This window comes from Cinclus cinclus, chromosome 3 (assembly GCF_963662255.1).
Source record: "Cinclus cinclus chromosome 3, bCinCin1.1, whole genome shotgun sequence".
NCBI lineage: Eukaryota > Metazoa > Chordata > Aves > Passeriformes > Cinclidae > Cinclus > Cinclus cinclus.
The window spans coordinates 115,997,088-116,021,656 of NC_085048.1; the positions used below are offsets into that span (position 1 = coordinate 115,997,088).

General features: G+C 42.0%; 1 protein-coding gene across 4 annotated transcripts in view; it reads right to left on the reverse strand.

Annotated features, from left to right (window-relative positions):
- Positions 1 to 22,576, reverse strand: part of MAP4K3 (mitogen-activated protein kinase kinase kinase kinase 3) — a 65,498-nt gene extending 42,922 nt beyond the window's left edge. For all 4 annotated transcript variants that reach the window (XM_062490710.1, XM_062490709.1, XM_062490708.1 and 1 more), the window contains exons 1-8: positions 22,462 to 22,576; positions 14,454 to 14,511; positions 12,179 to 12,269; positions 9,424 to 9,488; positions 7,210 to 7,265; positions 4,414 to 4,461; positions 2,309 to 2,351; positions 1,592 to 1,664 (exon numbers count right to left, since the gene is read on the reverse strand). In XM_062490710.1, the coding sequence (XP_062346694.1) occupies positions 1,592 to 1,664; positions 2,309 to 2,351; positions 4,414 to 4,461; positions 7,210 to 7,265; positions 9,424 to 9,488; positions 12,179 to 12,269; positions 14,454 to 14,511; positions 22,462 to 22,572 (545 nt within the window). In that variant the 5' untranslated portion in view covers positions 22,573 to 22,576. The remainder of the gene's footprint in view (positions 1 to 1,591; positions 1,665 to 2,308; positions 2,352 to 4,413; positions 4,462 to 7,209; positions 7,266 to 9,423; positions 9,489 to 12,178; positions 12,270 to 14,453; positions 14,512 to 22,461) is intronic.
- Positions 22,577 to 24,569: the final 1,993 nt, after the last annotated feature.

Consider the following 24,569-nt stretch of genomic DNA (forward strand, 5'->3'; position numbering starts at 1 on the left):
ATCAGTCCAGATCACCTGAAAAGAATAACTCAATAAATGTAACACAGATGAAGTCACTTAAAGAGTGCTCCAGCAGATCAGGAATCAGCATCTTAACTGATGCATTATTCAAATATAGAAATCCTGTGGTCACAACAAGGAGCCTGCCAGAGCCCAAAAAGTTCTGGACAAGGCTCTCAGGCACATGATGTGACACTTGGGGATGTCCTGTGAAGGGCTAAGAGCTGGACTCAATGATCCTTGTGGGCCCTTTCTGCTCCTTGTCTGTAGATCTGAAAATATCAGCAGGTTTGGTGGTAGAACTTCTATAACTAAATTACGTTTGGATACATTTCTTTTAGAGTTCATTAAAAATCCCAATAACTCAAAATTAAAAATGAGGGAGTTACTACCAAGAGAGGGGGAACATGGATTAAACATTTAAATGGAAGGTTTATTAGCACTCCAGTCCACCTGCCCTCAGACACATGAAGATCTAATGACCACTAAACCCTCAACTACATTTTCTTCCCTGCAGTCTCAAAGATTTTGCTTCCTTGGTTCTGCTCTCAAATCTCTCAGAACCTTTGCAAAGAACAACTGATGCTTTTCATCAGCATTTGACCTAAGTAATACTTTCAAAGTTATTATTTAAGATCACTTGAGAAGCCTGGCACAATTTGAAAGTTACAGGAGAGGACTAAGGTTACCCAGACATCTTAGGAAAGAGACACAAATTAATCACACAACCATGACTGATGGGTGTTTGTGTTATTCTGAAAGGGAAGTGAAGCCTTGATGTAAAGAAGAATGTTAAAAATACTGTGCTTGGCTATTTCAAGTCAATGCTTTAACATGAGGTTTTTTTCATTATATATGTATTTTTACCTTATAACTACTATGCTGTCAGACTACAGAATTTTAGTAACTGTCTGTGAAACACAACAGAAGTGCTGTTTTACAGTGGAGACTGTGTCTCATTTACTTCAAGGTGAAAGGGGACAACCACTTCCAGGAGGAAAAGGATAAAATGAAAGGCAGAACTTCGGATAAGAAAAATTACACAAACTAGTTTAAAGGGGAAGAACAGAGTTGTAGTACAGATAGAACAGTATCACAGAATTCCATAACTTTAGGGTAAATAAGGGGAAAATGGCTTAGAGAAACACTTCACAAAGGGCAAAAGTCTGTGGATCTGTGAAGGCAAAGGAAACTCATCAACTGAAAAGTTGTAGAAAAGCTTTATCTAGGTTGGAGGGGAAATAACATTAAACACCAAAATGGAAAAACAGGGAATAAAAAATTATTTAAGACCAAAGTTAACAACAAGCAAAATCAATGCTATTTTTTAGGTTTTACTAAATTATGATATATGAGTCAACACTGATGGCACTATACAGTCTTTCAAGTTTTCAGAGCATTAAAGCCTTTCCTCTGACACTCAGCTAATTCAGGATTTGGAATAAGGAACACATACATGATAACCAGAAAGTCTGACACAGCCTTTAGTGGTTAGTCTACCCAGGAAGTGACAGAGCATGCCTTTATCACAATTTTTCAACAGTATTATAGGTGTTACCATTATATCAATGGTCAAGTAAAACACAGTTACCAATATGGGGTGCCAATGAATGATTTCCTTTTGGCAATTGTAGCTGTTATCTGTGCAGACACTCCAAAATCAGCTATTTTAAAAAAAGGAAAAAAAAAAAAAAAAGACAGTTAACAAGTGATTTGACGTAATTAGTTGTTAATGAACACAAGTTTGGTTTCCCCACTATTAAGAAGTTATTAAATATACTGGAAATATTTAGCAAAAAGTAAGTAACAAAAGCAAAAAATAGAAACATGGTCTGTCTCAGGTACCATTGGTCAGCTCCCCTCAGTCACTTGCCAAACATGCACACTAATGTCCCTCATCCATACAAGGAAGAGCAGGCTGGCACAGAAGACCTAACAGGTACACGAGGGGTTTTAGTAGGACAAAACATCTCATTTTGTGTTATGAAACAGATTCAGATAAGCTTTCAATGTGCATTTCACATTTAAGGACTCTGGATGGTAGATTTTATTAAAAATTTATAAAACCCTGTAATTTGACTTTTCTCTTACAATATCAGGTCTTTTACCTCACTGTTCCAAAATTACTCCAACTAATCCTCAGATACTTGTTGCATGGTTTAGTTAGATGCTACCAGCAAGATAAAAAGAATTCTGATAATCACTAATTCCTTACATGAACCACCACCTCATTAAACAAAACAGAGCATGCTGCTTCTTAGAGCACATAAAAATATTAATTTTTAAGCACAGAGATGTATTAACTCACCTAATTTTACATGTCCATTATCCGTTAAAAGAATGTTTGCTCCCTTTAAAAAAAGAAAAGTTAACTTGAATGAAAACATGTTGATTCCTCCAATACCACATAAAGGAATAGGTGGGATCTTACAGCAAATTAGAGGCCAAAGACAAAGCAAGGACTGTGTTCAATAAATTTGCAACCTTATCGAGGAAATGTCTGTGAAATCAGCAAGGTGCAACCCTGTTATTAAAAAAATCTTCTTGGATATACACTGTTTTTCATTAATTTCTAGTTTACCCTATGGTCCTAAAGAGTTTGCATTGCACACAAAACCTCTTGCCTGTACTGATTAATTCTTACTTTTTTCTATTTACAGTGACTCATAGGAAACAGGAACTCAAAAGGTCAAAGTGGAAACAATTTCATTTTCTTTTCATAAGTAGAAGATCATTTCATCTTGTTCAAGAGCCATGCTTATAATTATAGCCTTAAGGACCTGCCTCAATAATCAAGCATTTAGCAAAGCTACTTCCGCCCTTATGCAACAGAGATTCTGCTCGTGCTGAATTTGGAGAGGTCATTTTTGTGTGGCTGTGTGTTCCACTCACTTCAGCTCAATAACCAAAATTAACCCAAAGCAGAGGTCTGTATTACAAAATTATAGGATAAAAGGACTGAGAACAAACCTGATTTGAAGACCGAAACCAGGTACAGATTGAGCTGAGTGAAGGTTAGAGCTGGCTAAACACAGATTCAAATGTCTGCACTTCACTGTCCATCAGGTAGAGGGAAAGGCAGCAGAGATGAACCTCCAAAAAAACTCTGTTTTTACAGATCAGGGCTTTTCCCAGAGCAGGAAAAGTCAGGCCTGCAATAAAATGCAGCTAACTTGGCCCATGCTGCACAAGCACAGTTAATGAGCTTGGCAAGCAGTGTAACAGCCCTGCTTACATACTCTTGACCTTGTTCACCTTTCAAGCTAACAGGACAGGTACTCTAAACATGGAACTTAGCTACTGAGGGAAGCAAACACAATTCAGCAGTCAGGCAATCTGTAGATCAAGACAGTAATTTTCCACGCTCATGAGAACAGCTTTATTAAAAAAAAAACAACCTTTCAATGTAAGCACTGTAAACATTTCTTATTAGCACAGTTCTGCTTAGAAAAATAACTGTGCATACATGTGCCTTACAAGCATGCTAGAAAGTTTAGTGAAAAAAACTTAACTTTGGGGCCTGAAGTAATCTTTTATTCAGAAATTACTTTTATGATTGCTCAAAACCCAAATACTCTTCTGCAGCCATTGAGAACAACTTGGAATCAGGCTGCATGAAGGCAACTACAGTTGAAGCTGCTGGGGAAAAAAGAAACCAAAACCAGCCAAACCAAGAGCATGCAACAACACAAAGGACTATGATGATTTACTGTCAGATTTCCAAGAGGAAGCTTGCTAGGTTTGGGAGAGCTTTGGAAAGACTAGGTAGTAAAACTTCAGGAACAAAAAAGTCAACAGGAAGCACCAGAAGGAAACTCTAACAGAATGTAAGAGCCTGAACAAGCCACTTTTGATACAGCTTTGCTGGGATGGAGATTTAAGTCAGTACTAATAGCCTGATTTGCAGCACCCTCTCTATTTTTAGCAAGCAAGGGAGGGGACAGAAGTAGTCTCCGGGAACCACACACAGAACAGCAGCCTCTGCCCTGCAATCTGCTCACCACGATGCAAGAAGCCAAAGCAAGAGCTCTGCTCACTAGCTGGTTCAAAAAGAAGGGTATATGGAGCTCCCTGGAAAAGCTGTGGGAAGAACAAGCCTTTCTTTTGCTCAGAGCTCACCCCCTGACAGCCATCTGAACACAAACTGCTCTGGACACCCACTGATGGCTGAATTTCACAGCACTGATCCACATAAACAGTATGAGTGGCTCGGCTCCAAGGAAAAGAACTTCCTTGCATGGATTTTAAAGAATTTTTTTTTTTCCTTGGGCAGAAAGTTTTATTTCATTCTAATAGATTAAAATTCCCTACATACTCAGAAATGCACTGAAAATTGATATCTAACAGCAAAGACCACTGGAGGTGATGTAACCTATTTTAAAAGCACCAAAAACCCCTTCAGTTTTAACTTACCTTTATATCTCTGTGCATTTTTCCTTTACTGTGAAGGTAATATAGTCCCTGCATAAAATATTTAAAGAGTAATTTAGTCCAACATTTTTCATTTGACATACATTTCTTATTTAATTACCACGTATATTTAGGATCCAATCTAATCTTCAAAATGATTTACTGACTGAAGAACTTTCTTGTATTTCAGTGCAATTTGCTGCAAATTTCCAATTTCAATAGATGCAGCACCATACCTAATAGCTTTATATAAAGTAGCATACTTAAATAGCTTTATATAAAAAGGTATTTAGACATTTATCTAATGTCTAAAACACAAGACAGATGGAAGACCAGTCACCACACCTACGGAAAGAAGAGCATTGCCCAAACAAGTTCTCCTCAGGACATGGTAACTAGTACCTTTACAGACCAAAATAGTAACTGGCAAAATTGCCTAGGAGTCTTCTATTCAGCAGGTAGATCACAGGACCACTGGTAAAGCTATTTCCTGTATCAGTACATATTTCAATTAAGCATTAATGTGCTAGCAGGCAGTGCTTTGGGTCTAACACCAGAGTTCAACTCTATTTCATTTGGCCACCTGGGTCTCCATGAGAGTATCAAAACAAATTAGAAAGTAAGTTTAAATTCTGGAAGAATTCAACACAACCCAATCCCTGCATGACAAATCATAGACCATGTCACTTTGGACACTCTAGGTTTATGTCTAATATTCTCTTCCACGGGCAAAATCACTCACAAACATCTTCCTTGCTCTGACACCATGAACCTCCACAGGGCTCTGTCTTCATGGGAAATATCCATGTGAAGACACTTTTTTTTTTTTTGCCAGTTCATGCAAGACATCAGAGAGTTCATGGCAACATTTAAAGTGTAATTAATCAAAGCATCTACCAAGCCAGTGCAACAACTGGCATTAGGCAGAAGAGTCCCAGGTACACTCCTTAAATCTCTGGATGCCACTGGCATAACCAAATGCCATTAATTCCCACTGCCCTGGAAGAATGTGAAGTCACCATTTTCAAAACTGAGTGCCTGGAGACAATTACTTTCAAGGTTGTGTTTAAAAGATCTGTATTTTCAGAATCAAATCTCACTAATTTCAGCAAAAGGGACAGCAAGTATTTTCTGAAAATGGATGAGTTAATGGGCTTCTAAAATGGAGACTGAATGTTAAGTTCAGCATCCAAGTGAGACTTTGGATTCATGGACGCTGGTGGCAAAATTAATGTTGGACAAATTACTTCTATGGATGGAAAATAGCCCATATTCTCAGACTTCTTACTTGGGAAAAATGTGTTCCACTATAAGCTGCAACAAGATATCTGAAACTATAAGCATTACCAGAGATATTATAAACAAATATTTACAGACAATCTAAAATATTGAAAAAATGGGTCAATTAGTAAATAACATTTAGAAAATACAAAATAGCAAGCTTTTTTCTCACACACAATTTATATATATCAACCAAGATATATTCCCACACAAATAAATGGCTTCTTAAATTCCATTCTAGACTACCCTCTCCTCCATATCTAAGATTATGGATGTGATTGATGGACTATCTGGTGGGTAAGGAATTGCTAAATGACTGTATCCACAGAACACTGGTAAACAAGCTCAGGGTCCCACACCAGACTGTTTAATATCTCCATTGTTGATACAGACAGTGGGATTAAAGGCATCCTCAACAAAAGTGCAGAAGGCTTGTAAGAAAGATGGGGACAAACTTTTTAGCAAGGCCTGTTGTGACAGGACACAGTGTAATGGTTTCAAGTAGAGACTAGATTCAGATTAGATATAAGGAAGAATTGTTCGATAATGATGGTGATGAACTGCTGGAAGAGGTTGCAGAGAGAGGTGGTGGATGCCCCATCTCTGAAAACATTCAAGGTTAGGTTGGACAGGGCTCTGAGCAACCTCATCCAGTTGAAGATGTCCCTGCTCATCGCAGGGGGAGTCTTTAAAGGCTCCTTCTAAGGCAAACCACTCTCCAGCTGTCCAAGCACAAAAGGGTTTAAAGACTCAAAACCCTTAACACTCACAGATGTAACATATGCCTGATCTGTAAGTAAAAAAAAAAGCACCACATCCTGCAAGTCAGAAGGCAGCAGTTTCTGGCATAGCATAGGGAGATGGCAAATGACAAGCAAGGGAGATGGCTTGGAACAGTTATCTTGAAAGACTGAGAGGCAGCAAGTCTCAACTGATGGCATTCAAAAAGTTTGTGCTCACTATAAGTCAAGAACTCTCACAGAGAAGCAAGACATCCATCAAAAAAGCAGTTTCTGATTAAGTTTAACTGCTGTATGAAACCTCTAATTTAGGAAAGAAAAATGAAAGCTAGCATACCCACAAGGAGAGGCTAATGACCTTACCTTCAACATCTCAAGCACACAGGAAACTTTTTTCTTATTGGCACAGATCAATTATTAGATACGTAAAACTGAGTACTTTAGTTTTTCTTCAAGCATGCAGAAACTAATTTATATCATAAATATGGACTAAGAAAACTGCTAATTAAATCCTGCTTCCCCCACCTTTAAAAAGCAAATATAAAATTAACAGCAGAAAGATGCCAAGAGCTTTCTTCAAATGATCCAGGGTAATTTCAGATTATGCAATTATACAAATTTCTAGGCTGTAATATGGGACCTCCTCAAAAGTCTGAGAAAAATGCAGTGTCATCCAATTACCAGACTTCCATGGCATCACATGTTATCTGCAGCTTCTATTCTTAGCTTTTAAGACTTTTACATAAAAGACAACCACAAGAATCTGAGGAGACACTACCTGTAGTGTTTCTCTGCTAACATAGGCAATCTGCTGCTCTGATAGTGGTCCAGTCACTGAAATGGAAAGGAAAAAGAAAAAAAAAACAAACAACTCAAAATCAGGTAAGATACTGCCCACTCCAAATTCATACCTCAGTTACTTCCATTCACACTGATAGGACCTTACACTATGAGTCTCTAAATAAATGTGCTTAGTCTTTATCCCAGACTGACTGTCCCAAAGACCAGAGCACTTTTTAAAGTAAAAAAATGTCCAGTACTGTTGGAATGGAAACTACTAATTCTTCTGTATTTAAATCTCACAGTAATTAAGAGGAAAAAGAAGCACAAGTTATGATTTAAGCCTAACTCTTTCCCCTGAACAAACTCATTATGCTCTTCTATAGAGGGCTGGACTTTCAACTCAGTGACTCAGAGCTGCAGCCAACTCTGTTCAGTCCCCTTTGAGCCCTGGGCAGTTCTTTGTATCATCTGTGACCTGATCTCTGCTTCCATCCTTCCCACTGCCAGAGAAAATGCTCCCTCCAGCTTCTCAGCCTTCCTCTGAAATCACATGTCAGCAATGCTGCTCCTGCACCTGCCACACCAAGCACCATCTCAAACTCCCCCTGGAAGCAGGTTCAGCAGTTTCCCAAGGGAAGTAGGAGTCTTCCTCTCCCTCGAGGGTCCAACTTCACTCAATTCTCTTAGAGGAAAACAATTAATTTCTGAACAAACATGCAAACCAAACAGTGAGTGAGTAGCAGGCAAGGAATGGTCCCTGACTTGTCTCAGTCACCAGACTTTGATCCTGAAATTAAAGGGGTTTAAAACCAGGAAATGCAGTCCTGACTGTAAGCTTTTCAGGTTTTGCACAGACAACAAAGATTGAGTTGGAGTTTCTCAAAGGACACTGAAGGAGTAGAGAGTTAAGAATGAATCCAGATTAAAGAATCTGACTGCTTAGCCTCTGCAATATTAGTACTATGCAACATGTCTTCAAAGGAAATCTACATCCAACTTCTCTTTCCTGAAAGAAAAGCTGTAAATCCCCACAAAACTATATATATATTGGCACCCACAATAGGCTTTCAGAAATTTCATTCTGATTAACTTAAATGACTAGAGATTACAGAGGCCTATAGTTGGAATGGGACTCTTTAGAACATAAAGACCAGAAAAGAACCTTCCATTCTAACTACCAGCAGGGAAGCCAAAAATCATCTGCAAGGGGAAACCACTCCTGTAGACATCTGCTCAGGCATTTATGTGGCATGAGCTCATTTCCTACTCTACAGGTGTTCCACAAAACAAAGCCTATTAAACACCATGCTTTTCTCAAAATTAGCAAAGTAAAGGATCACCCAGGCCACAGTGCAACAACTAGGGCAGGAACTTGTGCACTGGTGCTTCTTTTAATTGTATCCAAGATAAATGTAAGAAACTGCTTACGCACAAGAGACCCTCACATGTAAAATCTTGACAATTCACAATATAGATGGACTTCCCCATGAAAAAGAAAAATCACCTGAGAACCCCAAAGCCATTACTCGCTTTGAGAATACTCCTTTCCTAAAAAGGGCTTAATTCCAGGGCAATCAATTCCCTTAAAACTGTGTCTCTTGAAAAACAGCAAGCAGTTGACTGATCCTGTCTTTATCCAACAGATTCACAAACAGCCCTTGTTTCTCTGACTGCTCACTGAAGCCAAGCCTAAAGCAAATACAGAGACCACCTTTGCTTTTCATATGTCACACATCCAGCTTAAAACAAACCCTAAAAAAAATTAAAAGGACCCTCATGGAACTACTGGTATACAAACACTCCGTTTACAAAGGACAAGAGCATCCATGCTAGTCAATCCACATACTTAGGTTTCTGTAGGAAGTAGTACAGATTATACTAGAACAAAGTTCAAAATCTCAAAAACAAAATAGCTATGAAGCAAGACAGCACATCAAGACATCAATTTTTTCTCTTTACAATTGTAATATTGTCTGACTTTACAGCCTTTGAAAAGTAGTGATGGGCATATGAGCACCTGAACGATGGAAACTGCTGTTTACAAAACCCAAAACAATTAAGTAAAAACATAAGCTGAAAGTGACCTTCAAGGAATCATTATGGATCCTAAATTTAGGATTCATCCTCTCTAATTCCAAAACAATGCAATCATCTCAATATTTGAAAACAAGCTGTGCTTAGATTTTTAAGGATAAAAGTCTTGACATACCATGATAAATATCCTGTAGAGAGCCACCTCCACAGAACTCCATGCAAATCCATAGCTTGTCTCGTCTAAAGAGTGAACAAAACCATTCATTAGCTGTCAGATTTGCAGAGCACTTTGCAAAAGGTTAAGTCACAGGATTCAAACACTATAAAGCATAACACAACATGCTCTGTATTATGGAAAATACAAGTCAAAAAATGAGTATAATTTAGTCTTTATGTGACACTTCACTGTGTAAATAGTAACTAATTAAATAGTCAAAAATATTCTACTTTAACGAAGCAATAAAAACAGTATTAGTGAAACATTCACACTGTTTTTTGTTGAAATACATTTTTCTCAGAGTAGACTAAACAGATGTGGGTTATTATTCCTCCCTCATTTTCAGTTCTCCACTTTTTTTCAGAGCATAGGACTTAACACAAGTAAGAAACAATACAAAACAAAAAGCCCCAAGGGTCTCTCAACCAAATTTCTTTCACAGTAAATTAAGTGAAACTGTAGTGCTTTAGTCAAAGCTAGGCAGAGCAGAGCCCATGCTGTGGATAAGTGCCCACTCAGATAAAGTGTTTTCCTTCAAAAATACCTATGGATATTTTTGGTGGCAGGGTCAGAAGGGAAGTTATTGAGCTCTTCTTCTCTTACTAAGGGAATCAATTCAGTAAGATTCACAGTACCTCCACAAAAGGTGTTTTCTAAGAATAGACATGGGCTGAAGGATTCAAAGGTATCTTTTATTACGGCCATTAACTAATTCTATTTTCACTCAGTAATTTTTATTGGTAAGACACGTGCCCACAAAAAGGAAAGCAGAGAGCAAAAAATCTGGGACTTGCCTAGGCATTCCTGGCCATCAAAATACTCAGGTGGAAATAAAACCATCCCAAACAACCACCTTGGAGCAGACAGTAACACAGGAGAACCAAAGGAAAGACTGCTGGCTGTTCTGCAGCTTCCTGACTACCTGCTCTTGTGTGTCCTGCATTCATAAGGCTCTGTCAGAACAGCTGAGACACACTTGTGGCAGGGTTTTTGCAAGGCAGTGGTGGTGGGTAGAAGTGCTGAGCTTATCTCCTGAGCTGCAAACTTCAAGTGTTCTCACCAGCAGGTGACAATTAGAATAGCTGCTGCTCCAAGAACTGTCTTTTTTTGGATGTCCTACTCTTTTATGTCCAGAGTGCACATGACCCTCAAATCTATATTCCCAGCTGCTTCCTCTAGGGGTGGGAAAGGTATTGTCCAAGCATTACAGGAGTTTTAAGCAGCAGAATTCCTTGCTGTTAACTCCATACATTTCAAGGGGTCAATTAAAGCCTTGCTTGCAATAATATTAAAGCTTTGCACTGAAATAGCTGACTGAAGCCAGACACAGAAGCAGTGTGACAACCCGTGCAAGAAAACTGAGCAAGAAAGAAGAACTGAGGAGACATCTCCGAGTCCCTTCTTTTTTCCCCACAATGATGCAAGACTCAGGGACACTTTTGGGGGCACTGGACTCATGGGCCCATGTTCCTGCATCCTATTTGATGCCAGAAGTAGCAGCAGTGTGGAAGTGGGAAGAAGCCAGAACCCTCCCAGCAGCCTTGGGAAAGCAGCAGAGCACCCACAAGGTAAGAGACACAAAGCATTAAAGTGCTGGAAATTCTCACTTTTGCTTACTGGGCATTCACTTCCCAGTGTGCAAAAGCCCTACAGAAAACAAACAAAAAAAAAAGAATGGAAGAGGATCAGAAGAGGTGACTGCATTTCTTATTTTCAATCTAGCCCTTTTATCACTGTGCCTAAGCACTCTGAGACAGGTGAAGATTCCTGTAACATCCAAGAGCAACAGTGTAGAATCTTTCTGCAGAGCATAAGGCCTGAACAGCAAGTAAAACAGAGATAGGATCAACAGTACCATTGAGTGTCTGCAACTTAACACCCAGGCTAATAGGAAGGCAGAAATGTCACTGTCTGAAGAACTGTCTGCCAAAGAAAGAGGAGGGAACCAAGGAGGAGTGCAAGACAGTGACAACATATATAGCATATTTGCCCAAACTTAAATTCTGGGTCTCCAAAGGTATACTTTGATAGTCTGAGACAAGTGGGAGACTTTTGTTTAAAAGAAAAAGCATCTCCAGCCTGAATATAGGACAACAGGCAGTGTTTCCATACAAAAATGCTAAATAAAGTTAAGTGCAACAAGAGTAATTGTTCACTACCTGTTTTTAAATGAAAATTCTAAGAAAATCATCAGAAGCAGCTTTGTATAAGTTGTACTAAGCAATCTGTTTCTACTATGACTGGCTAAAAGAAGTAGCTGGTAAGACAAATGAATACATTTGCCAATGTTTCCTCAACGCAAATAACCTCACCTCAAGAAACAAACACAAAACCTTCACATTCTGGTCAGAAGTTCACATGTTGGAAAAACAGACATTCTACTGAAACAGATTTAAAAGATACTATATACACAAACTCTTCATACTTGTCATACTTCTGCTTAATTTTCCACTTATATATTAAATTCAAAGCTTTAAAGCACCAACTCATTTGCAACAAAACATGACTACATTGTCACTGAACAATTTTGCAGGAAGAGAGATTACTTGAAGAGACACTGTACCAAGTAGAACAGATCTAAGGTGAATAAAAAAAAAAATACACAAGTGGATAACACGTGGTAAATTATATTTTGCCTATGTCACTTTATAGATTTGTCCTTTACAAGGGGACAGGGACACATTTTTAAGTGAACAAAAGAAACAAACTGTACCTGAGATAGCTGCCAAAATAAGCAACAATGTTCGGATGTTTACAGTCTTTCATCATAATGATTTCCTGCTGCACAACAGCAAAATCTTCTCCTGAAATGCAGTAGAATGAGTATTTTATTTGGCCTGGGTCGCAGTCACATCTTAACTTTCAGCACATGTTTACAGAATAAACATTCTTAGCAATTAGGAGTAATTATCTGCACGTTTCACAGATATAAATCAGCTGTAAATCAGTATTTATTAGCAAGGGCTCAGTAGTAAGTAATGATATTCTTAAGTTTCATTCTAGGACAGATGGACCTCACATCTGCTGATAGCTCTTACAATACTGGTCATAGCTCTTTCCCAAGTCCTTATTTTCCCTGAGACCCCACTGCGTCCATCTGCATAAGCCCTGCCAATAGCCTGGTCTCTTAAAAACAAAACAAAACTTTGCTATTTTTGGCTACGTGCCCATGCTCATTAGCTCATCTTCGTAAGCAAAAAAAAAAAAAAAAAAAAAAAAAAAAAAAAAAAAAAAAAAAAAAAAAACCACCAGTCACTAGTAAGCTGCTGCTGCAGCATCTCAGCAGACTCCACAAGAATGTAAATTTTTGGACTGTGAGTAACTCACATCCAGAAAACATTGACACAGGGGTGGCATTTACCTGAATCTCACTGTCTGGTACCATGGTTGTCCCAGTCTTTCTATTAAAGGTTCTCACCAGATGTGTAAACTGAGAAAATCATGTGTGAAATTGAAAACACAGTTGAGATGTTTTTCTTCTGGGTATGTTTTTAAGTTTTTCCCAGTACATTAATATACTGATGACCTATCAATTGAGTTATTTATAACCATAAATATAACATTCCCATGCATTTTATTTAACTGACAGCAAATTTAAAGTCGTAAGCTGCAAGCTAACATCCATCTGCAGTGTGTTGCTGATGGTTTCCTGTCTCCTGGCTAGATTTTCAAACACACAGGCACTAAAAGAGCAGAGCAACTTATTTTCACACATGGACCTCCATGAAGGGACAACTCCTCCAGTATGTGACCAGCATTTCCACTGAGTTCATAATAAAAGCAACGTAAAAGCCTTAAAGCCAGTCCCTAAACACTGTTAACCCTGAGTCTGCATACTGTACCCCCAGTCTGCAAAACTTCCAAAACAGGGCAGCTGAAGCCTATTCTCTGAGCACCACTCAAGTGTCCAAAGGCTGCAAAAAGTATTTAAGTTCAAGATGCCAACCATTCACCCATCACCACAGCATGGGAGCAAGTTCCTCAAGCTGCAGGGCATTCCCAGGCTCTGCCCACAGCACAGCTCTCATGCTCAGCTTGGCTGGACTGACATCCCACATCATGCACAGCCAAGGATTCCAGCAGTGGGAACTGACATAAAAACAAAGAAGCAGAACTAGACAGAAGCATCTGAGATCACATTTTCAGTGTGAGGAAAAGAAATGTGATTAACATACACTTTTTCAACTACTTAGTAACATACTGTCGTGTCTCAAACTTTAAAAAGCGTGTGCACTGTGAAAACAAAATTTCTAACCACTTCCAGAATTGTAAGGGGGGGAAAAATGGAAAAAAACTAATATCTTCTTTCCCTTCTTGCCGACATAGACCTTAAGGATCAAACCAGGCAGTTAAAATATTACACACACCCCAACATTAAATCTGTAAATGGAACACCAACAGTTAGAAGTTTAAGAGTCTGGATGTTTTACTTCCCAGACTACTCCTATTCAGCAGGCCTACTCTTATTAACACAACAGATTTTGTAGGCTGAGAAGTGATCTGTAGTGCACACGTGCTTTGTGAAATCACCATAGTGCAAGAATAAATCTAGCAGACAGTGAAGTCCTAATCAGAGCCTCCAAATCATTTTCAGGAAATGTACTCAACTAATGTTCAGCAATTATTTCACCCTTCTTAGTTCTTCCTCTGCTGTTTTACCAGGTAAGCTCCTTTTGCTTTGCTGTCTTCTTTCGTTCCAGAAATTTTTATAACACATGGGCTGAACACAGTACTTAGGACAAAAAAACCCACCACTCTCAGTGAAATTTTAAACACGTTTCACTTAACTGTTCTCCAATTGCATTTTTCCTCTTACATCTTGTTTGCGGTGACTGTTTTTTTTTTAGAACAGTGCATTTTTTTCTACACCAGAAGAAAACAATTATCCCTTCTTTCAATAAGTGGACTTAATTGATTTTGTACAATTGTTATCTTAAGCACAAAAATATTTAGTTTCTGTGGCCTGTGTCAGTTAAGAAACCACTTACCTGGTTCTAGTTTAATTACTTTAATTGCTGCAAGCTCACCCGTGTTGACATTTCGAGCCTATTAAAAAAAAAAAAATAACAAAGGAGTATTTAGAGAGCAGAATGCAGCACCCACCTCTGCATTCTTGACCTGATGTTCTATGACAGCAGTAGTCAAAGAGCAACTGAGGTACACAAGGGTTTAACACAGTGGAACCACTTGTGGGGAAACACTAAACAGCTGGTTTGTACTGAGAGCTGAAGCTTTAAGTCTGCTCAGGAAACTACCATACCACACAACACTTAATTATGCAAGTCCTCAACCATGCCTGCTTCCGTATTAAAACCACAGAGACTGAAAAGCAGGTGTGACACACGTGGGTCTCTCAGCAGACCACGGATCCAGGGGACACCAAGGGCTGTGCTCTGCAGAGTGTGGAACCACTTCCAAAACTCCCAGATGAGCAATGCAATGCTTCTACCCCATTTTGCTACGTGCAAGACTCCTTGAACCTTATTGTCCAACAACAACAGCAGCCTGCCCTTGCTGCAAAGGGCTCAAAAAAGCAAGGCAGCAACAAAAGAGTTAGGGAGCATTCCCCTCAAAACATTCCCTTCAGACACACAGCAGCCAACTGCAGCAGCAATGACTCAGGAGCTTCACTGCATTTTTAAACATGGAATAGTCTCAATTGGAAGGGATCCACAAGGATCATCAAGTCCAGTTCCTAAATGAATGGCCCATAGAGGGATAAAACCCACAACCCTGATGCCATTAGCACCATACCCTGACCAACAAAGAGCTCTGTCCTGCTAAGGCCTCAGTTCTACTGAGCAACCAAAGAAGTCACATTTTTTTAAAAGCCATTAAGAAACAACATAAATTACTACAAAAAATTACTTCTCTTCTACAACTGTGCCATTTGACTTCTACTTGAAAACCAAGAAGCCAATTGCCCAGGGCTTTCAGAGCATTTCTGTGCCCCTGCACCCAACCATGGAGAAAAGGCAGCAAAGCTGCTTCTCAGCACTCAAGCAGCAGCAGCAGCTCTTGAAGAAGGACACCCAGATAGAGCCTCTTCTCTCCCCAAGGGAGGCTTGGCAGGAACACAGAACGCAGTGCCCACGCTACCCCTACACAGGGCTCAGAGCTGGCTTTTGCAAAGGCCAAAATGACAGAACTTACACGTGTAACCAGGGACTCACCTTGTAGTAAGCTCCTACAAGTCTCATTTAAGTCACTTTAGGCAGTCAGGAATTCAGACCTTTCATGGACAGATCAAGTTTTGTTACATGGCAGCTTGGGACCTTCTTGTGGAACCAAAAGTGAAGGGGAAAATGCCCCTAGGACTATAAAAAGCACAAGAATAAAGTCTGGAATTAAATGCAAAGGGTATTCCTGTGGTTAGAGATTTACTCAGCTCACACCTTGGACAGCTGATCTCAAACCTCTCACTATTCTTTGGTGTGGCAACACTGCTACAATGCTGGGAGCACTGGCATTTGCAAATAATTCACAGGCAAAGAGATTGTGAGACCAGTGGGAGTCCTATGAAAGTCAAGGAGTAGTCCAAACCTGAGTGACTGTGGAAAAAACAGTTCACTAATAATTTTTCTCTAGCAGCCTTCCCTGTAAGTCATTATTTATCTACCCCACCAATGGCAGCAATATCCATCACTGGAGGAAAAAAGATGCACAGACATTTAGGAACAGCAAAACCATGAGTTCCTTCCATCTGTACCACAGAATAAAAGTAACACGTGAGACAGTGCCACCACTGAAGCATGTGCTAGGATTTTTATTCCTTATTTCTTTTCCCAACATATTCTCCTCATAGCAAGAAACAAATGGAAGCAAAATGTTCATGAATCAAGCATCAGCATTTTTTAACCTCTAAGATAAGACAAGTTACTGACACTTTAACAAAAACCTGTGATCATCAGGGAGTCTTGTTAACACTTACAGTCCTGTTTTAGGGCAACTTGTACTAATGAAATGATGCATGAGATAAAACTGTAGTGGATGCAAGTGAAAAGATCCTGAAGTTACACACTCTTCACAAGCCACTCTGGAAAAATTTCACAGGCCTCAGAAACCCTGCTCATGATTTTTTTGTGTTATTCTTTTAAACAATACTGTGTCCAGCTCTCAGGAGTTTGTGTCACTGACTATGGCTCCATATGTCCCTATGCTCTGCAGAGTGCTGGGGCGAGGAAAGAAATACTGAAAGTTTTCCTGAGCTTATGAAAGCCAGAAAATAAGAAGAAAATCTGATTTAATGCAGGCCACCAACACCTTCAGCTACAGCAGCCTACCCTGTGCTTAAGGGGATAGATTAAAATAACATGACTCCAAGTTGAGAATCTGTACTATAATTTTGCATCTTGATCCATTTGGGTTATCAGCATTGAAAGTGTTATCAACAGCATGAATATGAATTGACTTTGTTAATCTGAGTATATAAAAGATTGTTCTGATTGTAGTGACACAAAGTCTCCTAAAGGCTAGGGATGAGAATGAGGTACCCCGACAGGTTTTCCTAGATCTCAAACACCTTTCAAATCACCAATTGTGAAAAAATTCTGCCTCCAAGCTCACTGGAATGAGAGACTGAGAATGACTCAAGCACCATATGGTTTTCAACACCTGTTGGAGCTAGCTCTGACCCTGAATTTGGGGGTGCTTAAGTAAGTACCACACAGCACCTCAGAATGCGAAGGACACTGTCTTGGACTTTTATTTAGGAAAATCCCATGGAAATTACAAGGTGCTTATGGGTTTTGAGACTGAAAAATCAAAAAGCAGTAGGTGGGCCAAGAACAATTTCAAACAAGTACTTTTGAGCTGACAAAATGCAACTAAAATTGGTAACAGGCTCAGGTAAGAAAATCCTGGCTCATTTTCTGTTACCACTTACACTCTTACATGCTCTAATTCCCAGAATTTGTGATGCTGAGGCTTACAGCACCCACCCATTTCCATGAGCAGGATCCTTCAACCCCTTCCTTCAAATGCAGATTTCACTGTGTCAATGGAAATATAGGTTTTCCAGAGGCAAAGATTAGCCTACAATACCAGCATCTACACGCACACACTTTACTAAATGTATACAGCACTTATAGAATTTATGCTCTTGAAAACTGCAGAAGGATGCCAATTCTATCAGCAGCTGAAAGAATGATACTCTTTCAGAGATCCAGTCTGCCATCTGAGCAGGAGCTTCAAAAATTCCACCAACTACTCGGTCAAGATGAAGGAGCACTACCTAATTAAACAGGAAATAATTATTAGTGTGCTCTGTAACAACAGCAGGATATCAGATAAAAAATTTATATTAAAAACCAACAACAACTAGAAATACAAGCTAAAAACTGTCAGGCTTTGTTTATCCTTCAAATGGAAACTGGTAATATAAAGTGTTTAATGCTGCAAAAAAGCCAAAAAAGTGTAAGTCTAAGACAGGGGTTTCTGGTTTTGACCACTTCCCGTGTGAACCACTCCATGAAATTATTTCTAAACAGGTTACTACTCCATGGGAAAACTGGTCCCCGTGCACAAAGAGGCTTCCTGAGCCTGATTAGCTCCACTCTACAGGAAAACGCACCCAAGCTACTCCCCAGCCCTTAGAGCCCTTCTCTTCAGCCTCTCTCAGACCCTCATAACTCCCCCAGCTAAAAATAATTAGCTTCCACATTCTGGTAGAAAGTGTAATACCACAACTCAACAGACTGACAATTTTAGAAAGCAATGCTTTGATAGTTGATGTTAAACAAAAGTCTCTGTGCAAGGCACAGAGGAAACCACAGTCCCAGCAACGAAATCCTTGTAGCACTTATTCAGTGCTGTAAAAATGGGATGGCAAAACATCCACCCCCTTCTCTGCCTACCTGACAAGCTTCAAAAACCAATTAAAACTGAACAGAAAGATGTCAAAACACAGACATTTATTCCTAACAAAGTCAAGAGGCTTCCAAAACAGTAGTGTCAATCAGGAAGAACAGAAGACTAAAATGCCTATCAAAAATCACAGTTTCAATATTTCAGAAGCAGCAAACTGAAGAAGAATTGATGCCCTAGTAGATCACCCCAGGAAAAAGGAGCAAGGGCATACACATGTAGAGAAGATGACACCAAAAAAATGCAAGTTCATCAAAATTCAAGTTCATCTGACCTGGACACATTCTCTGCCAGCAACACACAGAAGCTCTATCAGCAACCAGACACCCCCAAAATCTGGATGGCAGCAGAAATCAGCAATAATCACCAGGTGCTCTCCAGAGATACCCACAGAATTAGGTTTTCAGCATGAGGCAATTAAACTGATGGATACATGACTTCCCTCACCAAAAGCAACCTCTCTGCCAAAGGGCTGGTGAACAAAAACCAGGCTTTCCTTTATGATAAATGAGACTAAGTGTACCCCACTGAGTTGTGTTGTCTTCATTTGTTCCTACTGGCTGAAGCCATAAATGCCAAAAAGAACTAAGATAAAGCAAACACAGTACAATAGATAACCTCTGCAGGAACAATAATCCCAGTAATTATCACAACTATTTGAACTTCAGCAAAATAAGGGCCTTTTTTGCAGTAAGGTGCTCAAAATCTTTGGAAGGGTCCACCTGCACTAGACAAATGACCTGTGAGATGACAAATGAAGTTCAACCTTTATTAAACCAAAGCAACGATTTAAAAAATAAAAAAAAAGTGCTGTGATATAAATTAATCACATGAATAAAATGGACCTACAGTCACCTCAGAAAATACTGCCAAACTCTGTGCAGTTACTACCAAAACCAAAGGTACAGGAATGGGGACAAACAGGGAACCTAACAATACAGTCTCTGTCAGAAAACTCCTGTGAAAGCATTTGTGACCCAAACCTTAAAAGAATGGCACAACTTACAGAGTTTCTGGGATTATGGATTGTTAGAATGGCAATTTCATAGCAAGAGACAGAAAAGTGCTCCTAAATATGAGAAGGATAAATACACACCAAACAGAATTAAGCAACTACCTCATCTGACTTTAGAAATATTTCCTGAAACTGAGCAGGATAGTACATTATCTCTGTTTCACAACCAATAAACCCTAATTCTCTTCTGCTTTGCTGCCCACCCTATACAATTAAATTTTTTGAAACAGTGAAATACAAAAACACAAAAAAACAGAAAATTACCCAGACAAGGAATACATGAAGAACTAAGCAATTCAAGCAACACTTCAGCTCTTACAACAAATTTGCACTGGGGCTAGCTAGAATATACACATTATTGTTGCCTGTGAATATTTGATAGAGAGCTAATGCCATGAACAAGTAACCCATTACCTTTCTTGCAATGAACCCGTTATGATTTACCCCAAGGCCTTTTTGAAAGCTGAACTTTGGTGGGAGTGCAGACAACTGTAAAACACTGGCTTGAGCCAAAAATCTGTACTGGCAGTGCACTGACATGTCCCTTTCCAGATACCAGCCTAGAGAGCAAGACTCACAGCAGCAAGATTGTATCCATCTGACTGCATCCTCCCTCCCTCCCTCCCTTCCAACCTCTGCAGCTCAGACCCTACCACCAGCTCTTATGTCAAATTCAATGAACTCCAGAACAGCAACTCTGCCTTTCTTTCCTTTAACGTATGTAATTTATTTCCTTTTAAAAAAAACATTTAAACCATGTTCTGCTCTAGCTCAATTCAACTAGAACCGAGTAAGAGAAGCAGGTGTCACTCTGCTCTGCATTCAGCTCCTCAATGCTTTGCCAGGAAATCAGGCTGCAGAAAGTCAGCATTTAACAAGACTCAACATAACAAAACTGTCAGCTTATTAAGGCAATAATCCCTGCCTGCTAACAGCAGAAACACTTTCCCACCTGGATCTCTCTGCTAAAGGGGCAAAACCACAAATTACAGCTTGGAGCTGCCCAAGTACATGCAATGCTTGGAACCACTCTGCTGAAATCCCACCACTCATCAGCACTCGGCTGATTTCAACTCCACACTATTATTTCATCCACCTCAAAGTTCACCTACAGGTGAAGGCAATAGAAAGAGGCTTTATGAAACCCCTCACAAGGCATTTGCAAGCTCGCATGTGGATGACACTTCAGACAGTATTACTACTTCTTTATCACATTAAAAGTAAGTGGCTTTCATTGTTTTTGGGCAACTTTTATGCTCTACTACAAAGACACCTTGGGCAAGACCTGTCTCAGAATGAAACAGGCAATAACCCACACAAGAGAAAAAAGCACCTCTCATTTCCCCTACAGGGTCCACAATCGAATCAGAAAACATCTCTAATTAAAATAAATAATTACAGTATCAGCCTAGTGTATCCTGGTCCTGCTATATCACCCTCTATCTCAGCTGGTACAGACACATTGTAAGCATCAACAAATGCACTCTGAGCCTCAAACAAGTCACAAGCAGTGCCAAACACTGGCCACTCACAGAGCAGCAAAGTGAAGGATTCTGCAATCTAAGTATGATAAACATCAAAGAAACCCTCACAAACCTTTAACATGTTTCACATGCATGGGGGTATTGCATGCGTAAATATTCCAAACTCTGGTTGAAGGTAACGTCCTTAAAATGAAACCATAAAGAGAGGTGATATGGTTAATTCACAAATTCACATCCATCAGTCACATACAGAACACTGAATAAAAAAATCCAGTTGATAAAGTATCAGAGTCAATATGCCAGTTAAAAACTGCAGCAGAAAGAGACACACAACAGAAAACAGTTTTCAGAAAAACAAAAGCTCAGAGCATAAGGCAAGTAGACTTCACGTAAAACATCAGCACAGTACACAAATACTCAGAGAAAGCTGGCAAGGTGGGGCAAACAACACAAAACCCCCTTTCAATTAAACAATTAATAGAGGAGGGAGTTAGCATACCAAGAGTGCAGCAACAAGAGGATTTAGGTCCTGAAACTTGCATGACATTTAAGAAAGATGAGATTAAACCAAAATCATCCCAACCCAAACAAGACTTCATTCTAGGCACACTCACCTAAAGTGAAAGGCAGCATTGGCACCAGTTCTGTGCACCTCAAACTGCAGAATGGCTCTGCATGTTTCCTGACAGTCCTGCCTACCAATACAAGTTTCCTCAAACAAACAAACAAACACACATACACACACACACCCTGTGATGACAAGAACAGGCCAGAAGATGCTTGGAAAGTACACAGGTCAAATAATGCTTCCAGCAGGCTGCACACGACAAACTTCAGCTCTCCCCTCTGCTCCAAGGCCATACAAGAGCAGGTAACAACAGTGTCACCCTATCCCAGGGAGAAGCTGCCACATCCCAATAAGCAGCTGGATACAGAACAACATACACTGTCAGAGCAGACAGAAACAACAAGGCGCATTATAAAGCCCCTCAAAAAAAAAAAATAAAAAAGGAGAAACCAACCCAAATTATGTTTAGCTGCTTTTGCTTTAATTCTCCCACGTTTGCCGAAGTTAGGTCGGAATCCTGAAAGACTCTCATCCTAACGACAGCAGTTCGCTCTCCACACGGTCAGACTCACGTCTCGCACCAACACAAACACTATACACCGGCCTTCCCCCACAAGACGACGACGGGAGCAGCGACCGGGACTAATACGGCGACATCTGGGCTCCAACCGAGCTAGCAAGCTGCCCACACCCCTGCAGCCCCCCGGCTCGCTCTCGAAGAGACCCGACTCCCAAGCTCCGCCCGTGACACAGCCGCCCGAACAGGCACCCACCAGCACCGGCCGCCGGAAGCCGGGACGGGCCCGGGCCCGGTCCCGGTCCCGCACGGTTCTGCCCCGCTGGGGACTCGGCCGGGCCGGCGGCGGGGCCGGGGTCCCACCGGGGCCGTGCGGGGCGGCGGCGCAGACCCCGCCGGAGGGGGGCGGCCTCGCTGCCCTGGGGAGGGCCGGGGCACGCCGCCGGGCGATAGAAGCCCTCACAGATTTTTGAAGCCCGGGATGCTTGACAGCGGAGAGAGGGAAACACAGGCGACACGCTCGCCGGAGTCTCGTTGCAGCGCCCACCTTGTAAACGTCGCCGTAGGTGCCGCTACCGATGCGCTGGATGAGCTCGAAGTCCTCCTGGGGGTTGCGCCGCGACAGGTCGCACACCCGCCCGCCTCCGCCGCCGCTCATGGTGCCAGGGGAGGCCCCGCTCTCCCCCGGGCCCCGGGCGGAGACGGGGAGCGAACGCGGCAGCCCCGAGCCCTCACCGCCACCGCGCAGCCCGCCCCGCCAACATGGCGCCCACCGCCGCACGGCGCAGGCGCGGGGCAGCGCCCGCCCGCTCCCCCCCCCAGCCGGGGCGGCGCGTCCCGCGCGTGCGCGAGGCCGGCCCGGGCCATGGCGGAGCCGCTCTCCTCACGGCCCGGCAGCCCCGCCCGCAACCGGGAGCGGCACCGCGGGCACGGGGATCGCCCAGCGCGCCCTCCCGCTAAGGCAGCGTCGGAGACAGCGCAGGGTTCGTGCTGCGGGAGCCCGCGGGTGGAGCTGAGGACTCGCAAATTCACCAAGCCCCGCGCCCGGGGCCGCTGCAGCACCGGAGCCCGAGGACACCGCGGTGCTGTCCCCGTGCACCAGGGACCGCATTCCCTGTTCCCTAGTATCCATCTCTGCCTCTCCAGCTCGGGACAGGGCGTTTGTCCGCAACCGTGTGCGTGGGAACCCAGCGCTCCTTGTCCCAGCGCACACGGCTGGGAAGTCTCTGTAATCGCAGCCTTGTCCAATTGCTCACATCCTCCAGTGCTGGATCCTGCGGGAGATCCCGAGGCCCTTGCCGGCTTTTAGGACGTATCCGCCTTTTCCCAGTGGGACCCGGGCGCCCACACGTTACGGATATCCCCACGTCTGTGCACGTGCCAGTCCCCTGCACCGCTGGCACGGCCTCTTTGCACAGCCATCCCATGCACTCCCAACATTTTCCTCTCGTCCACGGGACGCCGTCCTCTTTTTTCGTGACTTTTTGGAGCACTGTGCATGCCCCCATGGGATGAAGGGTGGGCTCCCTCTCCTCTTACACTAGTGCTGCTGCTGTAAGGGTTTCACTCTTGCATACAGGTTTCCAGCACGGAGGAGGCATGTGGGGTGCTTGTCTCCATCCCTGTCTGCGCTCCTGACCCTCTCTGTGTGGGGAACAAGCACCAGACAGCTGTGGGAACCATTCTCCCCAGATGTGCAGCCCCCGAAGTTGTGTGGTGAGTGGGTGCTAAGGCACCTCTTGGGCTCTGTGAATCAGGCACAGCTTTTCCCACCGTGCTTCTGCTGCCAGTGACTGATGGGTGAAATAAACAGAGCAGGATGAGGGGGAACATTGGACAATAGAATATGCCATCTGCTCGCTGCCCCTGCCTGCCTTGCCAAAGATACTGCTGTGGGGTCTTCCCTCTCTGCTGAAAAGGTGCATTGGGACAAGGGGGTTGGGACTAGCCTCATTTCCATGTGATTACCAGAGCAGAAACGAAGCTCTGCGGATTTCGAGAGGAGCTTGAGCTCTGGCAGACGATGCTTGTGAAACTGCATGTTGTCTGTTGGTGTGTTTGTCCTTCCAACCACCCTGGGCTGCACGTTCCTGTCCTTGGCTTTGTTTTACGACCTTTGCTCTCACAAATAAAATGGTCTCAAACCTCCCAGATTCAGATTCAGGTGTCAGTAATTTTTCCTGGCGCGTGACTGAGGTTTTTGCGGCACACTTTGCTGCTTTCTGCAGCGGAAGCACTGGGACAGGCACAGATTAGCTGCACAGGGCTGCCACAGATGCTGAGATCCAGTCCATGGGGACTGGGCTCTGTGACAAGTTCAGAAGTAGTAGCAGCTCTGACCGAGTTACAGAAGGAAATGCCAGGGAATTTGAGCTCCATCCAGAAAGGCTGACAGATATCCTGCTGGGGAAAGCCGATAACCTTGTCACCCTTCTACTCTTGCCTCTCAGTCTTTATTTTTATCCCATTAGAGGGGAACTGGCTTATATTATGTTCTTGTCAAATTCTGCTTTGGTATAAATGGTTGTGAATGAAGAAAGCAGGATTATTTTCCCTCTTAAATGCTGCCTTCTATCCATGGCAGCTGCCTGTTCTTCCTCTGCTCTTGTAAAAACACCCACAGGTTTTTCTGGGAGTGCTTCTGTCTCTTCTCTT